General features: G+C 53.9%; 1 protein-coding gene across 2 annotated transcripts in view; it reads left to right on the top strand.

Moving 5' to 3' along the window:
- Positions 1-594: 594 nt before the first annotated feature.
- The window catches only part of SMAD7 (SMAD family member 7), a 30,735-nt gene continuing 11,399 nt past the window's right edge, over positions 595-19,930 (top strand). Inside the window, exons 1-3 of one of the 2 annotated variants that reach the window (XM_082354563.1) lie at positions 595-2,831; positions 4,187-4,240; positions 10,132-10,203. In XM_082354563.1, the coding sequence (XP_082210689.1) occupies positions 2,219-2,831; positions 4,187-4,240; positions 10,132-10,203 (739 nt within the window). In that variant the 5' untranslated portion in view covers positions 595-2,218. Of the gene's footprint in view, positions 2,832-4,186; positions 4,241-10,128; positions 10,204-19,930 lie in introns of both variants that reach the window. The other variant, XM_082354562.1, reaches the window with a different exon arrangement.

Genomic DNA, 19,930 nt, shown 5'->3' on the forward strand with positions numbered 1-19,930 from the left:
CCCTTCCCTCCCGCGCGGCGGCCAGGGGATCTGTCGCCAGGGCCTTTAAAACAAAACGAATGAATGAAGCGTTAGGGCGAGCGCGCGCGGGACAGCCACTGAGAAGCTCCGCGGTCTGGGTCTAAATCCGCCACCGACCCGCTCGCTTCGCTAGCCGAAGCCTGTTCGGTGCTCTTGGGTCTTCCCATTTCTCCTCTGATTCCGCCAGGTCTCAGTCGATTCTGGGAGCTTCTCTGCTCCCCACCTTTATTCGTCGCCCCCCTTTCGTCCCCCCCACCCCTGCAGACCCGGGAGGGGGTGGCGGTGGCGGGGGGCGGGGTGGAGAAATAGCTTTTAGAAACCCGATCTGTTGTTTGCGAAACACAATCGCTTTTTTTTTTTTTAAAGCGACAGGGTGTCTAGACGGCCACGTGACGAGGCCGGAGCCGGGCGCGCCACTGCGCAGTGGAACCAGCAGAGCAGAGGGCTGGGGGGGCTGGGGGGGCGGGGGGGGAGGCGGGGAGGAGGCGGCGGCGGCGGTGGCTGGGGGCGGGGGAGGGAAGGGGGAGGAAGGGGGAGGGAAGGGGGAGGGAAGGGGGCGGGGGCGGGGGCGGGAGGCCTTGCGGGAGGCTGCGAGCCCTGAGCACACTCGCTCGCCTGCTCGGCGCACGGAGGAGTCTGTTCTCGAGCCGCGCCAGCCGAGCCAGCCGGGCGCCGTGCTCGGTCCGCTCGCCGCGCCGGAGAGAGCTGCCCGAGACAGAGCCAGCCCGCCGGCGCCGAGCTGCCGAGCGCACGGCGCAGGAGCCCCTGAGTGCGGCGCGGCGAGCCCCCGGCGGCGGCAGAAGGACCCAAGCGCCAGGAGAGGGCGGACGGGGGACAAGAAGGCTCCCGGCCGCGACCAGGAGAGTCTCGGAGGAGAAGGCGGCGTGAGGGACACCGGGGCCTCCAGCCGCCGCAGCCGAGTCGGGGCGAGCAGCCCATACGGGGAGCCCCAGCGGCCAGCCGCGGCCAGGGGAGGGGGCGCCGGCGGTTCCCGCACTAGAGAGCAGAGGGCGAGAGCGCGCGACCCGCCAGCGGCCCGCCGCGGCCGCCGCGCCGCCCTCCCCCGCGCTGTCAGCCCCGCGGGGCGCAGCCGCCGCCGCAGCATCTTCTGCCCCTGCGCCCCCGCGAGCCCCAAGGAAGTCCCCGCTGAGGACCGGGGCCCCCGGGAGCGCAAGAGGAAAGACCAGAGACTACCCTAAATCACCCAGATGCGAAGGATTGAAGCAGCCTAGCCAAAGCTTTCTGTGGATTAAAAAAATACGATTTTTTTTTTTTTGTTGTTGGCAGAAGAAAAGGAGAGGAAGACCAGCGGGGCTCTGCAAGGAAAAAAGAGGGATGTAACTCGTGGATACGTTTTTTCCACCCCTCAAACGTCTAGTTCTACTTTGTAAACATTTTCTTTTTTTAAACCCCAGGTCCAGCCGGACGCCCCCAGACCTCCGGGGTGCGAGGAGGTGGTGTTTTTCATTTTGGGCTTTGCATGTTTGGTTCTTAGATTTTGAGAGAGCTTCCTTATTTCGCCAGACATCTCATGCGGGGTGAAGTCCACTCAGCCCCCTCCCCCGAGTCTTCGTGTGCACGGAATTCAAGGCGATCCGGTTACTAAGGATATAGAGGAAAAAAATAAATCGCGTGCCTGCTTTTTTTTTTTTTTTAATTGCCAGCTTCTCCCCACCCCCAAATTAAGTTGCTTAGCAAGGGGGAAAGAGGCTTTTTCCTCCCTCCAGCAGCCCAGCCGAACGCCTTTCGTTTTTTGCCCTCGCGGATCTTCCATGTAGGCAGCCGAGGCTGGCGAGCCCGACACTCGGAAGCCGCTGCGGGGGGGCCTCTTTTTGGGGAGGCGCCGACCGGGGTAGGCTTCGCCGCCCCCAGGGAAGCGGCGGCCGCGTTCCTCCGGGGTGCGCCGGGGCCCGAGAGCGGCGCACGGCGCGGGCCGCGAGGGGTGGGGCAGCCGGAGCGCAGGCCCCCGAGCCCCGGCGGGCGCCCCCGGGCCCCCGCGCGCGCCCCGGCCTCCGGGAGACTGGCGCATGCCACGGAGCGCCCCTCGGGCCGCCGCCGCTCCTGCCAGGGCCCCTGCTGCTGCTGCTGTCGCCTGCGCCTGCTGCCCCAACTCGGCACCCGACTTCTTCATGGTGTGCGGAGGTCATGTTCGCTCCTTAGCCGGCAAACGACTTTTCTCCTCGCCTCCTCGCCCCGCATGTTCAGGACCAAACGATCTGCGCTCGTCCGGCGTCTCTGGAGGAGCCGTGCGCCCGGCGGCGAGGACGAGGAGGAGGGCGCGGGGGGAGGCGGAGGAGGAGGCGAGCTGCGGGGAGAAGGGGCGACGGACGGCCGGGCGCATGGGGCCGGTGGCGGCGGCGCAGGCAGGGCTGGCTGCTGCCTGGGCAAGGCGGTGCGAGGTGCCAAAGGTCACCACCATCCCCACCCCCCAGCCGCGGGCTCCGGCGCGGCCGGGGGCGCCGAGGCGGATCTGAAGGCGCTCACGCACTCGGTGCTCAAGAAACTGAAGGAACGGCAGCTGGAGCTGCTGCTTCAGGCCGTGGAGTCCCGCGGCGGTACGCGCACCGCGTGCCTCTTGCTGCCTGGCCGCCTGGACTGCAGGCTGGGCCTGGGGGCGCCCTCCGGCTCGCAGCCCGCGCAGCCGCCCTCGTCCTATTCGCTCCCCCTCCTGCTGTGCAAAGTGTTCAGGTGGCCGGATCTCAGGCATTCCTCGGAAGTCAAGAGGCTGTGTTGCTGTGAATCTTACGGGAAGATCAACCCCGAGCTGGTGTGCTGCAACCCCCATCACCTTAGCCGACTCTGCGAACTAGGTAGGAAGTTGTTCTGCGCCCACCCTCCCCTCCTCCTGGCGCTCAGGTGGTGCAAGAAAAGCCCCATTGGGCTGTGTGTTTCTGCAGCTACCTCGCCGGAGGGGAGTGTACATCTCCTCCTGGGAAGAGACCTGGGGGACAAGGGTCGAGAAGGGACTAGGGGAAACTGGAAAGGTATTCCCTGGGGGTTCCCTTCCAGTTTTTTTCTTCTCTCCTGCCCCGGGGCGGCGGGGGGAGGCTTTGGGCATTGCTCACGCACACACTCTACACACAGGGGGTTAAAGATTAGATGCTCTCATTTCCGGATTAGCCAAGGGGTGCAGAGAGAAGTGGGGGTCACGCCTCCCCCGCTCTGGGAAAGGCGTTGAGGTGTGTGGCCGAGTTGGATTCGGTCCAAGGCCGCCAAGGAAGGCTGGGAGAAGCAGTTATAAAGGCTAGAGAGTAAGGCTCTCCTTTAGTAAATAGAGTCACGTCGGGCACAAGGGGCCGGGAGACTGCCCTGGCCGGCGCAGCTTTGGGTTTTGAGGCAAAGAGAGTTAGGATGGAAGGTCGAGCTGGATATCTGCTCTAAACTGTGCCACCCCAGGGTGAAAGAGAACAAGCAGTCAGGAGAAGTTGGGTGCCGCCTGCTTTTTCCTTTCTTCCAGCACAGGAAAGCACAGTTACTGACTGTAGGATGGTCTGCCCCCAGCGCCTCCGTGAGGATGCTGCCCCTGGGGCCTGGGCTTCTTCTCAGTTGAGACCCCAGCCTCCTCCTCTTTATCCTCCCGGCCTCCTCCATTGATTCCCTTTTCTCTACGTCTTTGTGCGGGGGCGGGGTGCACCTCGGGCGCCCACAAATCCAAGTTCACCAGCGCTCTTGGGGTGCACCTCCCGGGTGGGCTGGCAAAGGGGAAGCCCGTGTTCCCCGCGCGGGTGCGGAGCGGAGCAGTGGTGGCGGAGGTGAATTGCACCCCTGGGGGACGGGTCGGGGCGGGGGTGGGGTGGGGCGGTGGGAGTGGGGTCTGAAGTTCTGGGACGGGGAGGGGGCTTTGTGGCCCTGCAGCCCTGTGAAGTGAGCGGCCTCGGCCGAGCTGCGGCCGAGCCGGTGGTTTCCAGCCCGGCCGGCCGAGCGCGGCGGCGGCGGCGGCGGCGGCGGCCGCAGACGTGGAGGAGCGGAGCGCCGAGGCTGGCGCCAGGCGGCCTCTTTTGTTTATCTGACAGCTAAATATCAAGGCAATCACCGCCTCGCGGCCCTGCCTCCAACCCCCACAGCTAAGACAAACAGTTGGGCTAAAAGAATGCCTGTGTTATCATAAGTTTCTATCTCTTTCTCATGGCTCGGCCTTTATTTTCTCTTTCTTTTTTAATTCCAGAGTCTCCCCCTCCTCCTTACTCCAGATACCCGATGGATTTTCTCAAACCAACTGGTGAGTAGATGATTTTAAAAATATCCTTCCTATCTTAAGTTAGAAATGGAGTCTCTAGAACGCGGATTTGTATGCCTAGGCAGCGGCGTGGGGAGACGCTGGACTTGCCCTGAGGTTGTTATAGGTTGCCGATGTTGGAAGTTTGGTGGATTTTTTTCTGTTTTTGTTGTGACTGGAGCTGGCGATAATGTGTGTGTGTGTGTGTGTATGTATACATATATTTCTTTTTGCAAAGATGTTTCCTAGATATTTCCATTTTGTTCCTTTTTTCATGTATTTGCACTCCATAACCCAAGTTGGCTCAGCTTTTAACACGTGGAATTTGATCCACGCCGAAGCATCTCGGGAGCCAAATAGGACAGGTTGATGGGAAACGTCGGAGACTTTGTGAGTGCCAGAAGTATCTCAGTGGGAAGAATAGATAACCCGATGGGGGAGGGAAGACAGTTTTAAAAAGTGCAGAGACGGACCTTGGTTTGGAGCAAGAGATTAGAAAATTTAAGAAGTAAAGTCAACATCCCCCTCCTGGTTTTCTCAGAGTTCCTGGTGAGGGCTATAAAAGTTTCTAGCATAGCTCTGCCTGCCTGGTGCTTTGTCACAGGCTGGCACGGGGCCAGGGCAGAAGCCCCACTTGAGACTGGCACCACCTCAGTTGCGCTTGTCTGCATTCAACTTCTGGCTGGCAGTGCAGAGGTTGACAGTGCCAGGGGAGGAGGCTCTGAAAAACGGGGACTCGAGGGTGACAACTTCGACGGGCTCTTGTTTCCTGGAGCCCCTTCTTACAGCGGAAGGTTCGTTTGCTTGAAAGTATGGATTGTGACTTTGGTCTACACTGGTGCCTGACAAATGCAACGCTTTTGACATTTTTATTTTGCCAAGGTTCTGGGAGAAGGAAAAGTGAAGGGTTGGGCCCCATTTCCCTCTTGGAATTCTACAAGTCCTTCCGCCTCATGAGTTTTGGCTGTTGGGCCTTTCCCCCACTAATTAAAAGTCTTGCTGGGGCGTTGTCGAGAATTAAATACTTTAATGAACGGTGTAAGAGAAGCCCATGCTCCCCAGCCAGCCCTCCCCAACTCCACGCTCCCTCCAGTGGGAAGGCGTTGCTGCTTGCCTGGTGCCTGTCTAGTAAGTGGCCTGCAAAGCATGTGATATTTTGCTTTCGATTTACAAAACACCAGATAAACAGTCATTAATGAGAAGATAAGCAGCTCTGTACTTGTAACAAATGTTAACTGGAATTACCAAGCTCTGTTTTCTCCAAGAATGTAAGTTGACTGGGTTTTTGGCATCAATACTCAAGAATTCTTTTATGAGCTTAGTTCTCCAAGGGGCTATCTCTGTCCTGTTTTTGTTTTGCCTTCCATAGTCTTCAAATTTGGAGGTTTTCCTTAAAAGTGAGAAAGAGAGAGGCCAGTTACCTTGGCCCCAGGGGTAAAGAAGACTAGGGGGAAAAGTTCTGAGAAATTTCCTAAAATCATAGGAAAGAAGGACCACATTCTCTTGGGTTTCCTGCAGAGGATACCTGGACAGATCTGTTCACCGGATTCAAGCAGTCACCCTCTCAGGCCAGGACCTCATTTTCAGTGAGTGGAGTGATATATTTATTCATTAGCAAGTGTTGACATTAGGCAGCAAAATGTGTGCAAACAGAGAAGCCACAAAGACAGGAATGTGCCATTTCCAAGGGGGAGAAAAGTTCTCCAGATCAGCCAATAGGAAGTGATTAACCTGCCAATCGGAAACTCAAACAGCTGGTTACTCACCCAAAACGTTTCTGTAAAACAAAACCAAAAAAAAAAAAAAAAACCCCCAAAAAACACTCCAAAGCAAAAAACTAATCCCCCTCTCCACCCGCCAAACCAGAAAACCCCAAAACAAACAAAAAAAGGAGTGAAAAACATCACCTTTGTGTAAGGATGTGAGGGTGCTAACTGGCGAAGCCCCTGTGGTGGGGATCTGACGCATTGGAGGGCAGCCAGGGCTGGGCCTGGTTTTGCTGGCTGCTGTAGCCAGAGATGTTGAGGTCAGACACACAGATGGGATGCTGCCCCAGGTTTTTCTCTTTGCCTTGCACATGGGGGAGAGTATTTGGCTGGGGAACTTAGATCAGCTGCTTACATTCTTAAGTTTCTAAGTCGTAGGTTGCATTTTTAGTCTTGGGTTACTAGGTGAGAACCAGACATAAGGTTTACAATGGACAGCTATTAAAATCCTAACCAGTTGCACAACTAAGGGAATCTCTTCTATGAAGTCTCCAGCTTGGGCAGAGGCGGTGGGAAGAGGCTGGGGCCTGGTCCCCCTGCAGCCTTGGAGGAATGCTAGGGCTGAAAGTTGGGAGCTCCATTTTGCTATGGTTCAAGCCGTTTCACTGCAGCCTCTGGCATGGCCTGACTAGGTAGGCCTGGGTACTCTGTGGTTCGAAGTCAGCAGGATCTTCTGGGAAGGAGTGTTAGACATGGCTGGATGTAGGAGTAGGGTGGCTGTGACTTGAGGCTCTCAGAAGTCAGGACACCCCCCCATCCCCAGCCCCATCACACCAGGAGTAAGAGCAGGCTGTTAGAATGAGATCTCAGTTTATGGAGTGGGGATGCTGGGAGGGATTGCTCTGTAGGCTCTGCTTCCTGTGTCCTCTGTATCTGAAGGTCTGAAAGATTTGAAGAATGACTTGGCGGGGAGGGCATGTTGCTGGGTACACCTGCTTGCTTGGGCTGGGGATCCAGGTGACCACTGGCAGATCGAGCCTCCAAAGCCTAGTTGAGAAGTCTGGGGCCTAGCCCTGCATTTTACCTCGTTTTTTTTTTTTTTAGAGAGAGGGGTTGTTTATTTATTTATTTATTTATGACTGTGTTGGGTCTTCGTTTCTGGGCGAGGGCTTTCTCTAGTTGTGGCAAGCGGGGGCCACTCTTCATCGCGGTGCGCGGGCCTCTCACTATCGCGGCCTCTCTTGTTGCGGAGCACAGGCTCCAGACGCGCAGGCTCAGTAGTTGTGGCTCACCGGCCCAGCTGCTCCGCGGCATGTGGGATCTTCCCAGACCAGGGCTCGAACCCGTGTCCCCTGCATAGGCAGGCGGATTCTCAACCACTGCGCCACCAGGGAAGCCCCTGCATTTACCTCTTAACTCAGGCCACTCTTAACTTTTCCAGGCCTGGTTTTAAACCCACATGATCAAGGAGTTAGGTTAGATGGTTCATTCATTCACTCATTTATTGGCTCACTCATTCAGTCATTCTGCATACCTGATGTGCCTGCCTAAAGTGCATTGAAGATGCCAATGCATTGGGTAGCGCTTCTGTAACCTGGGTTGTGGATTGGGGCAGAGCTGGGGTATAATGGTGGTGGTGGAGGCTCCTCTGTCCCAGACGGTAGGTACTTAGGTAGCTCAGAACTAAGTTGACAAGAATATCCTGGCTGTGTGGAAACCATTCTCTGAATGAGAGAAGTGGGGTCCCCAGCTCTGTCACCTTGTACCCCTTGCAGCAGCTCATTCCTCGGCTGCTCCCAGGCATGCATATTTGAAAGCTTTCGTAACTGCTGGGAGAGGGGAATGAGGCTCCCACAAAACCCAGCACTCACTGGGTGCTTGGTAGTGTTTAGCGGTGGAGGAGAGCCAGGAGTAGCCTAGAGTTTCTGAGTGTACCAGCCTGGGCTCTGGGGAGCAGGCGACAAGGCAACAGCTGAGAACCCTGACTTTGGAGAGCTATCTCAGCAGAGCTTTTTTGTGGGTGAGAGACGGAGGTGTGGCCTCTTTGACCTATACTCACTTGTCAGGAGCTTGAGGCCAGTCTGGATGCTGAAGACTGTCTCAGCCCAACTACCTGCAGGGAAGAGAGTGAGGACGTGGCCTACCTTGGGAGGGAGAGGGCTGAACCCTTGGGTATGGTCCAGCTCACTGGGTGGCCCCTTGGGCTACTCAGTGACTCCTCAGTTTACCTGGGTACCTGTCAAACAGGTATACCTTGCTACTTCACAGGGGTGGTAGGGAGACCTAATTAATGTTTGCAAATCCCTTCTGAGATCAAAGGCGCTGCACAAAGGGCAGAGCACCATTTCATAGAAATGCTTGTGGTTGCCAGTGTGGAGCTGGCTTAACCTTTGATCTGAGACAGGCTGACAACCCTGAATGTGGTCTCAGCTCTGCCCCGAGATATGGGCTCTTCCTTTGAAACACACCTTGTCCCTGGGATTCAGTCAGCCAAAGCTGGTGGGGGAGGGAGGGAGTGGCCGTGGATAAGTCATCATGGGGGTGTCTTCCCTTTGGGGGGTAGGTAGAAGCCAATCTCCAACATAGTGAAGGCCATCGAAGTAGTTCAGAAAGTGCAGGCTATACACTCTTTAACCAGCAACTCCATTTCCTGCCTGCCCCTATTGTTTTCCATTTGATTAAGTGTATCCTGTAAAACTGTATATTCCTGTTAGGAATTAAACTTTACCCTGATACAGTGAAATTACCCACACAGTCTTTTCTCTCTAACCTGCCTGCCGCTGCCACTCCTCTGCCTTCTCCTTCCCTGTTCAGAAGAATTCTTGAAAAGTTGTTGTTCTAGCCTGAGAGAGAATGCGAGAGAGGGATTAGAGAGAGGACCTCAGAGTTGAGTGGCCTAGCCCCTCCACCCTTTTACCAGGCACTGGAGACAGCTGCTGGGCCCCTAGAGAGCTCTGTGGCTACCTGCCCCTGGGCTACTCTTTCACTTGGCTTCCTATTCGCCCTCTCTGCCAAGTGTTTCCAGGGGGAAACTGGTAACGCACCCCCCAGGGACATCCTGCTAGTGGCCTGGGGTGGAGGGACTGGAATTTGCACCATCTGACCCGGTGTTTTTTGCTTTGGAGCTGCGACGCTCCTTTCCTGAGCCGGCCTTTCTCTATGGATTTCAGTAAGTTTGGCATTGGCAGTGGTGCATGGTATGCTCATGGGGTCTTGTGTATTTTTGTTTCATGGGACTAATTCGTTGTGCTTCGTGGCCATTATTTTTTGTTTTAATTGCTTGGAGGGAGGTTGTCAAGTCTGTCTATTTCTCATCTGGAATTGTCATTATCCTCGTGAACATTTAGGTCACTGTGCTGAGCACCTGAGGGTGACAAAGATGTTGAAGAGAAGGTTATGGTCTAGTTCAGGCAGACAGGATCTGAAGGTAAAAGATCAATAAAGACAGCAGAAGGAAATTCCAAGTACTGGGTGCCAGAAAGATTTTATAGGAACTGAGGCAGGGAGCCTTGCAGGCCTGGGGTTGCCTGGGAAGGTTTCCAGAGATGGGGAGTTTGGATTAGGGAGCCTTGCTGAAAATGTTCTCTGTTGTCCTGATGTGGGGTGAGGGGTTGTTCACACAGGTGTGTACATGAGTAAAATTCATTTCATTGAGTTGTACTTGAGATTTGTATTTTTTTTTATACTTATTATACCTCAGTTGAAAAGGAAAAAGTCCCTTCAGCCCAACACCAGTTCTTCCTAAAGAACTGGGAAGTCTGTCTTTAAAAAGATGAGAGTGGCAGCGAGGCCACTGGGTCCAAGCAAAGAGGCCATGGCTTTGGGAAAAGATGGGAAAGATGGTGGGGAGACAGCAGCCTCGGTTGAGAGAGAAGAACTGGGCGTCCTTTGACCTTGGGAACTACCTGGTTTCCTCAATGGGGGACTTGCAATAAAAGAGAAATTCCAGCCAGTCTGTCTTGACTAATGATTAACTGGCCGCCCGGAGCCCAGACTGGTGACAAGGTGCTGTGGTCTGTCTTATGATGGGTAGCGAAGCCTGAGCAGCCCATTAATAATCAGCATCGCGGCTGGGAGTCACCCGTTTGGAATGTGTGGTTTCTCTTTAATGCTGTTTAGAATGTGCTTAAAAATTAATCTTGGTGTTTTTATTTATTTATTTCTATCTTCCTTTCATATCCACAGCAGACTGTCCAGATGCTGTGCCTTCCTCCGCTGAAACAGGGGGAACGAATTATCTGGCCCCTGGGGGGCTTTCAGGTGAGCTGCTTTCTCTTACTTTCTTGGCAATTCGAAGACCTCCTGAAATGACTGGAGACTGGAGGATTGGAGGTGGCCTTCTGCCACCCCAGCTGGTCTGGAATTAATTCTCACTTTTATGTGCATGAAACTGGATGTATCCATGATGACTGTTGCCCTTCAGCTCATCCTTCTGGGCCATAGATCTGGAAGTGGGGGCCAGCCGGCGGGCTGGTGTTGGGCCATGTTTCGTGGTTATTGTTAAGCAGCTCCCGACTTGAGGGGCTTCCACTTGGTGACTTTGGTGTCATTAGTTGACGGGTTTAAGCCCTTTTTTGCTCTCACTCTCAGTGCATCGGTTGCCTTGAAGGGAATGGATCCACCTTTTGGGAACTTGTAGAAGACAGATCCCAAGTGTAGGATGGGAGTTTAGAGTAGATGGCCTCGATGCTTCTTTGCAAGTCCTACTTCCCATTCCAGCTTCGTGCAGGAGTCTGCAGTGCATGGTGGGGATGGGAGGGCCAGGGTGGGGACACTGCAGACAGTAGGTGCTAATACTGTTACCCAGCAGGGAAGGTGTCCCTTAGGGCCCACAGGTGTGAGCAGGGGCCTGGACTCCCCAGGGTGGAGAGTTATGGAATTGGGTGAGGGGCAGTGGGGAGCCTAAACATCATTGTCCCTGAGAGGCAGGAGAAGAGAGTGATAAACTTGGAGAAACTCATTAGCAATGTAAGTGGGAGACATTTCCATTTTGTTCTAAATATGTCCTGTTTTCCACCTGTTTTTCCCACCCCAGTATGCTATCACTGGATTTTCTAAGAACTAGCTAAAACCAAGAGGGAAAGTAATCCGGGAAAAAAAAAGAAAAGAAAGAAAGAAAATCCAGCAGAGTTCTGGGCATTTGCCCTTGGGACATTGGTGTAGGATCATGGCAGCTCAGATGGAAGCTATAAAACTGCCTTTGGGGGGACCATGGTGCACCCTCTTTTGTGACTTTTAACCGGTCAGGTGTCCGGTGCTCAGGCCCGGCTCAGTTCATCCTAGCCAGTTCCCTCTGCAGGAATTGAGCTTGCTGAGAATGTCTTCAGGGAGACCCTTGTTTGTTTTGATTTCAGTGCAGTATATACTCTGGCTGTTATCTGAGACAGAGGATATTGTTTACTCAAAGCTCCTAATGAGAGCTGAGCAGGAAAAAAGAGGGACCCAGAAAGGGCAGGGGCTTGGGGTGAGGATGGGAGTGGACCATGGCGGTGGAGGAGGGAAGAACATACTGGGACATGGGAGCTGTGTCTTTTCTGCTTTCTAAGGCTGCGAGAGTTCCGGAAAGGAAGAAAGCCAAGGAGAGGAAAGGGTCTGGGCAAAATAGCACACTCAGGATGTTGTTAGAGGGTTTTATTTTTTAAATTCTGAATGTGCAGGGAGGAGTCCCAGCCCCTCTGAACCACATGAAATAAGCAAGGGAAGTGGTAGCTTTTGAAAGGGGGCTTTTCGGAAGGTTTGTCTTATTGATAACATCTTGTCTGTCTCCTCTGCTGGAGGAAGTAAGGATACCCGCCTGAGCCACCAGCCTCCTTACCCGGCCCCCAGAGCCAAACAGTGTGACAGTGCAGCCCCTTCTGAGACGGGTGGGCTTCCAAGAGTTTTTCTAGTCCTAGAAAGAAACTGGGGGTAAAGCAATGATGAACTCCTCCCGTACCCGCAAAGTAACTGCAGCCATTTCGATGAATGAAGAGCTGCTAGGAAGGAGTGCTTGTCTCTGAAGGGGTAGCGTCGCCGTTCAACAAAACTGCAAGAAGAAAAAAAGGGGACGGGGGGTTCCACATGAAAGAGCATTTGTTTTGAATTTTAGCTCTTGATTTACTAATTCCCAAGGCTTCAAAGTGTCAACTCTTTCTTCTTTCCGTTCAGAGTTGGAGTAGTTTATTAATAATGTGCCGTGGGGGGAAGTTGAAGAAACTGTTTCTTGGGTTGGTGCCAGTGGTTTGGGGGTGTCTGGAGGGGAGGCGATGGGCACTGAGAAAACCGAGGGCTCCACCCTCTGCCGCGAGAGTGCCCCCCCCCCCAAAAGATGATGGTAGTGGCCCGAGTCCAAGGCGGAGGGTTTTGCAAATGGAGAAAGCCCAAACCTCCTTTCCAAGAAGTTGATCTTTCCATGGGGGGGTGGTGGTGGAGGTGGCCAGGGTGTGTCTGCCGAGACCGGTGGGGGGCTGTGGTGGCTCAAGGGGGCTGGGCCAGGGAGGGGAAGGAGGCTGGAGCGGGGAACCTGCTGTGGGGAGCGCCAGGCCAAGTGGGCATCACGGCGGGGAGCGGGGAAGGTGCCCACAGGGCTCTGCCCCCCGCCTCCCCCCTGGAAATCACCTCTCTGAGTGTCTCTTTCACGGCCCCGTGTGCTGTTTTCCTTCCTGTCCTGGCCAAGATCGGGCTTAATGAATGGGGCTCAGTTTAGGGTGGGAGGAAGGTCGGCAGCGGGAGCCAGGGCTTGATTCTCTTGGCAAGGGAAGAAGGGAAAGAAAAAACAGCCGAATGTGAAAATGTGGTGCCTCGGGGGTGGGGGTGAGGGTGTGCTCGAAGGCACGCCCCTCGCCCCTCCCGAGATGCCGGGGTGACTCCAAGGCTGGCCCTTCCCTTTCCTGCGAGGAAGGGGAGTGGGCGGGTAGGAGCTCTGGGAGCCGGCCCGCTGGCTGCAGGTTGGAATTCCAGCCTTGCAGCGCGGGGCTGGCCGGGGAGACGACAGGCCAGGCCTCTGGGACTCGCAGTGAAACAGACCCCACCCCTGCAAGTTTCCTCAGTCTGGGAAAACGGCACATTTTTAGAAGGCTGTGACTCGGTTCCAGGAGATTGTACTTTCATTTCTGACAGCCGGCTCTCGGAGACAGATGGATTGCTTGGTGCCTGGTTGTGTGTGTGTGTGTGTGTGTGTGTGTGTGCACGCGTGCGTGTATGCGTGCTGCAGACGTACAGATAAGACACGTGCACAGACACATGAGCGGGCAGGCTCTGGGATAGGCCTGGGTCCCTCTCACACGGGGTAGGTGGACCTCAGAGATGGTTTCTCCATGAGGATATGTGCTCTGGGGCCGGGGAGTGTTTGTGGATTGGTTCTGAGTCGTGATCTGGGTATGGTGCTTTTGGAAAGGCGTGTAGGACAAACCCTTGTTGCTGGCATGTATCCTGGCTCAAGAATACCCACCGTGGAGAGGTCTTACGTAGATGGGAAGCTTCTAGGTTCAGCTCGGTGGTGGAAATGGGAAGGATTTGCTCCCAGAGCTTTCACTGTGTCATTGGTAATTAAAAGCATGTGTTCGAAGCTGTCATCTTTGCAGCCTCCATCTGGAGTTTCTAGGGGGGAGCTTTCATTTAGCTTGTCTGCTGTCCTGATTTGGGGGGGTGGGAGGGGTTTGAAGAAATACCCCCTCACTTGTGAGTTCCAGGTTACTCAGCTACAGACCCAGTCTCCTCCTTTATATATTGATATCTAAAGCTGGTTGGGCCTCAGACATACGGACCTCACTGGTTAGGGCAGGGATTAGAGGACAGCCTCATTTGTAGTCATTTAAACTTCAAAAGAGGTGCCACCCTGGATTTCAGGGAGGAGAGGTGGGAGGCAGTGGAGGTGTAGTACCGATGTGTCTGGGGGAGAGGGTTGAGGAGCCCATCTCTTGGCTGTACAAAATCATACTTATTGGAGAGACACTGTCCCACCAACCCAAGGGAGGCCAGCTCCTTTGCTAAGGTCTTCAGATTCATGTCTCGCTTCTAGTTCCTGGGTGATGGGAACGTCCTTAGGTCAGCATCCATTCCAGGAAAGGTTCTTTCCTCTTCTTTGGTCCCTGCTGGCGTCTATGAGAGCCTCGGAGGAGAGTCTTCAAAAACACCTACATAATCTGAAAATGTGGTCCTGGCTCAGTCCACAGTCAACTTGGGCTCAAACCAAGTAGTTTAGGAAAGAGTGCTCCATCCTGTTTTGAAGGAAAGTTATTCAGCTGCATTTGTTGTCTGGTTGGGAATGGTGACGGCAAACTGGGAATCTCTCCTCAGGTGCCTATTGCTGTGTTTTTATATCTCCTTCCTGTGCCTGGGAACAAGCAGATTGTGGTTTCTCTGGAGTCTCTAATGCCATGGGGGGTGGGGTGGGGGTGGATTGAGTTCATCCAAGTGGCCTTGAGCATGGGCTTCGGGGGAGTCAGGAGGACCAGCACATGTAACCATGAGCGAGCTCCTTACCTATCCTCTCCCCTTCCTTCAGGCCACTGTGAGGAGTGACAGTCTGAATCTCTAGGGACCCATATGTCCCTAAATGCCAGGCTGATGACTTCAATCCCAGGCTGGCTCACCTGGTGCACACCCACTCCCCAGTGAAGACCAGTCAAGGACAGCAGCTCAGGCTGTTTGCCTCCTCTGCAAGGCTTGAGGTCATGCACTCAACCCTGGAGAAGGGCTCACTGTTTAAACCCCTTTTGTCCTGGAAAGAATGGGGCAGTCAGGCAGGGGTTAAATGCAGGGTGACAGCATTTAAAGTCTCTGGAGCAAATTGGGGCTGCTCTGCGCGCCAGACTAGATGGGCCACTGCCTCATGCACCCCGTCCCTGAAGCAGAGCAGGGCTGGCCCGCGAAGGGGGAGGGGCCAGGTGAGGGCCAGGTTTCCGTGTAGCTCTTGGCCACTGTCTTGGGGCACTAACACCCTCTCCCCAGGGAGGCTTTTTCTTAGCAGAGCCCAGCAGTAGCTGTGTGGACTTCTGGACCTGTGGCCCAGAGCTAGGGGGGCAGTGAAAAGGGAGGAAATGCCAAAGGATTCATGATCAAGTTCGGCTCCCTTTGCTTTATTGCTGCTGTTACTGTCCCGTGACACTGCTCCTACAGTGCTGTGATCGCCAGGCCACTTCACAGCAGGTGTCTTAACCTGGTGGGAGAAAAAAGGTGCAGGGTGGTGGTCCCCAGACTTGTCTGCACATCAGGACCCCTGGGGGCTTCCAGATCACAGTCTGTTGGCAGGATCCCAGCATCAATATTTTTTGAGGCTTCCCAGGTGATTTCAAGGTGCAGACAAGTTGGGGAGCCCCTGGTGTAGGGGGTAAAAGGGTCTGTGTTCCTGTGGGGAACTATCTTTTTTTTTTTTTTTTTTTTTTTTTTTTTGTGGGGAGTATCTTTGGTGGCTTCTCTTGGTGGCTTTGCAGGTTTTCTGTGATTTTGCCTGTGCTCCTATAGGGAAAAATTCGAGTACCTTGCTTGTTGAGCCTCTTCTCAACTAAGACTTTCACTCGATTGTAGAAACTTGACAAGGTGTGTTAACTCTGCCCCTTCCTCCCATTGGCTTTGTTGTAGTGGATGACATGGTAAAAGTGACCCATGGGACAGGGTCTCCTTTCAGGGTGATGAAGATGTTCTGGAACTAGGTAGTGGTGATGGTTGCTCATCTGCGAATGCTCTCAATGTCACTAATGGTAAATGTTGTGTTATGCATATATTGCCACACTTTTAAAAAGTAGTGACCTGTGGTAGCTTTTAAATGCGTGCAGGTATTTAGATATTCAGTAAAAAACACTGACTCTGGAGAATGAATATGGAGACTTCAGTTGGGTGCCTGAGATCTGTAGATAGACGCTTGTTTCCAGAGCACCTCTGAGGTCTCCAGGGGTGGACCCACAGTCACGGGCCTGTCTCCGTGATTTTTCAACCTTTCCTTTTCCATCCTGGTTGCAGAAAGGAGAGACAGGAAAGTTCCCTGTGGCTCATTTTCCAAGGCTGACCTTTCTGCAGGGGAAGTGAGCGCCCTTGCTCCTTCTCTGCCCCAGATGCTATTTTCCTCTGGGCAGCCCGGGGACTGGTAACCAGCCATGTAGGGGCGGTCTCCCAAAGCCTGGGGTCCTCCTGATCCCCTGCTGAGTGATCGGCCCCCGCTTCTGGGCCTGCTGCCCAAGACCCTGGTTCATGTGACAGCTTCACCGAGGTTATAGGGCTGCAGAGCAGAGGAGGCTGGTGACTTGCCCGGGAGCCCTCCCTTTGCAGGAGCCTTGTGAAAGGATACTGTACAGCGTGGCCACTGGGAGGTCACCACTGGCCCTACCATCTCTCTCGCTCAGTACTGAATGGCTAGCCCAGTCTGGCTGTGTGCCTACTGTCACAGACAGGCTTCCTCTCCGGGCTATTTTCAGCGGGAAGATATTATTAACTGCTGAGGCACAGTTCTCAATTTAGTGGCTAACACACCAAGAAAGGAACATTCCCTTGGTGGCGGCAACTCTACCTAAACGCGGTGGCTCATTGGGGGTGATGCCCGCAGCCCCCTTCGCTTCCCCCCATGGGGGTCTGTGCCCCTAGCCCACTTCCTGGGGCAGCTGCGACTGAAGATTCAGTATCTACCATAGAGAGAACGTGGCTTTTTTCTTAAAGCCAACTCGTTAAAGGTGTAGACGATGATAGTGTTTATATTCTAAAATGGGGAGGTTTTGTGACAGGGATGGGGTACTGGATGGAAGAAGGAACTTTCTATGGAGTTTAGGGACAGCTGTTTAAAACAGGGTGATAACTTTCACCTTGTAAGTGAACAGGAAGTATTGGGACAAGACAGGAAATTGCATCATTCCTTTTATGAGAAGAACTCCGAAAAAAAGTTGTTCGTGAAAGGTAGTGGCTGAGAGGAGGCCGGCCCGTTTTTGTTTTGTTTTTTTCCCCCTTCTTTCCTTCCACTCCCATGAGAACTTTTGGGCCATTTTCTTTAAGAAAGAGGCTGTTTGAGAACTTTATGTTATTTTTATTATTTAAAAAAATATTTTACCAGAAGGGTCACATTCAGTTGAAATGTTAACTGCAGCCTTATTTCCCAGTATACTAAAGAATCTTTCATGAGTGTTTCAGCTTCCTTCCCCAAATGGTGAGGCCAAGCAGCTCTTGGCTGGAAGTGAATTTTGGTTTGGCTGCACAGTCTTCGACACTGAGCCCCACCCAGTGTCATTAGCTCAGTTTTAACTTGCAAAAAAAAAAAAAACATATTTTTTGGGGGAGGGGGTGGGTAGGAATTTACTGATACCCTTAGCCTGTTCACCCCAGCATGACCTTCCCCTAACCAAGGTGCCTGGCATTTGGCAGGCTGGGGCTGCCTTTATGTACGAGCACTGGGCCTCGTTTTGCCCAAGGAGTCTCTCCTTTAGCTTCCTGACTGCCTATCGCTAGGACTCTGGTGAGCAGTAAAGAGGTGACAGAAGACAGCTCCCCTGGTACAGCTGTGCTTTGCCCCGGGGGATGGGGGTAACTCAGCCCTCAGTCACCCAGAAGCTTCCCCCTTTAGCAAGAGGGCTTGTGCAGCCCCACAGTGATGTGCAGAAGGTGGTATTGTGCTGGGTGTGAAAACAGTTTTCATTTATTCATCTCTGGGTTTCTAAGTCCCCTCTTGGATGATGTCATTGATCTCATAACATGGGACAATGCCCCGACCCGGGCTGCCAAGGAGCCATCTTTAGGATGGAGACCAGAAAGAAAGAGATCTGTGTGTGTCTGGCTTGCTCCCCATTTCCCCCCAACCCCCAGCTTTTTTCTTTAGTGGGCTTTGTTTTGTTTTCATAACACAATAAGAGCCCTGGGGTGTGTAAAAGCATTGTTGAACATTCGGTGAGGGTAACTTGTCCAAACAGAGCAGGACGCCAAGGCAGAATGCTGTGGGCAGGTGGTGAGCCCACAGAGGTTGCCTGGCCGGCGCCTGGCTTGGAAACACCTCCCGGGATCAGCCGCAGCTGGCTGGGAAGTAGCTGAGGACAGGGGCTCTTTTCCCGCCTCCACGGGGAGCCTGGGGCCAGGCCTAGGCCTTTCTGGCTGACCCCGGCCTGGAAGGCACGCTCCGCTCCTAGGTGGGTTCACATGGGCCTCGCTCTGCCAGGTGTAAAGCTGGGGGCCGGGGGGCGGTGGTGGTGCAGCTGCTTTGGGAGAAGCCAGCATGTCCCTGTGGTCCAATCATTTAGCGATTATTTATTGAGCACCTACTATGTGCCACGCTTTGCCAGGCACGGAGGATGTAGTTCTTGGACTCTGTGCAGATGTAATGGTCTGTCTGAAGGTGCTATGGGGTTAGTGAGATGGAGGGTCCTTGAACAGGATTTGGCTCTGTCTGGAGTCAGGCAGGGGGCAGCTTCTCAGCCATGGGGTGAGGTGTTGTAAGACACGGTGGAGGTGCAGGGATGGGCCCCTGGGGAGATTGTTTGAGCACGTAGGGCGGGCACAGCTTCAGGGTGGGCACAGCTTCTCTGCTTCGGTTGTGTGGTCTGTTGAGAGTTGAGATAAAGCAAAGCTTGTGGATAAACAGAGGTCTGCCTCCTCCGGTTCTGTTTCTATTCCCGCCCCCCCGGCCCTGGCACCCCCACTTGTTGATTGTGAGATAAGAGCTGCAACAGCAGGAGGTAGGGTTATAATCCAGACCCTGGTGGTACCTGGGAGCCCAGTGGAGCGGAGGTGACCAACCAGGGGCAGGGCTGGGGTGGGGTGGGCATCCCATGAGGACCATCTGGGGATGCAACACTTGCTTTTTAATTTAAAATCTGATGGTCAAGTTCATTTCTGAGGTCCCAGCCAGTGTGTGAAGCTCTGGCCTGCCTGTGGGTAGGTTTACGCGAGGTAATCTAATGCCCAGTTAGCAAGGGGTTTCATTTTCACTGCGCATCCTGCCCCTGGCTGTTCCCCCAAGGCCTACTGGTGGCTCTGTTCATTCGGAGCTCACTAATTTAATTAATCGTCCTTGCTCCTCTGTGGAGTCGGGAGAGCTCTTTTGGCCTTTGGTTTGATCCAGGGCAGTAAGGGAAGAACTGAGTTCAACTCCAGTTTTCCTCTTGCAAAATGGGGAGTTTCTGTCATTCAGATGCGAGCACTCAGATCACCAGGCCAGGGACTGTTGGTGTCTCTCGTGTTTGCTCATTTCTGTGTTGCCTTTTTACTTTTTAACTTGGGGTGGACGTTCAACAGGAACAAAAAAAGACAACGCCAAGAAAAGACTGTACTGTCAGTAAACTCACCTTTCTGCATTTGCCACCTGGAGGGTTAAATTACCATCTCCAGTCACCCTTTCCCACCTTGCGGTCACCTGCTGAAGTTGGCAGGTCTCCTTCCCCAGTGAGCTTCTGAGGCTAGAGAGGGTCAGGAAGAGCCGCTGCGCTCAGAAAGCGCCTGGGGACCTTGCCAGCCCCAGGGCAGTCTCGTAGCCAGCGCGGCCCCTCCCCCTCATTAATCAGTAACCAAGGGGAAAAGCAGGAGTTGAGTTCTTCCTGTGGTCTGGGTGCACAGTATACAGTTCTTAAAAACAGATGGGCCTCATCTCCAGCTCAGTGGGATCACAGTTAAAGGCCCACTATGGATGGGGGGGCGGTGTTTCCTGGGAAAAGGCCTGGATTTGGGGCGCTTGCAAAGATTCAGAAGCTGACCCCCATTTCAAGTGTATGTCGGATGCCCCAGGGTGGGGCTTGGAGAGAATTACAGTGGGAGGGAAAGCGCCCACCCTCCAAGTTTCAGTCCCCTGGGGCTGGCCTGATTTCCTGGGCTGAGGATGGGGGCACAGTTATCAGCTGGCTGCATGGCCTTCACCGAGCCATTTTTGTGTCCTGGACCTCAGTTTTTTCATCTACAAAATAAGCAGTTGGACCTGGTCTCCAAGTCCCTTGCAGTACTGAATGAAATCCTGTGATCTGTGATCTTCGGCTCTTGGATTTGAAGGTGTGTGAGAATAAGATCCCTTTTGCGGAGGTGGTGGGTAGCTAATGGCCTCTTTCAC

Source organism: Balaenoptera borealis (assembly GCF_965194805.1).
Source record: "Balaenoptera borealis genome assembly, chromosome: 14".
Taxonomy (NCBI): domain Eukaryota; kingdom Metazoa; phylum Chordata; class Mammalia; order Artiodactyla; family Balaenopteridae; genus Balaenoptera; species Balaenoptera borealis.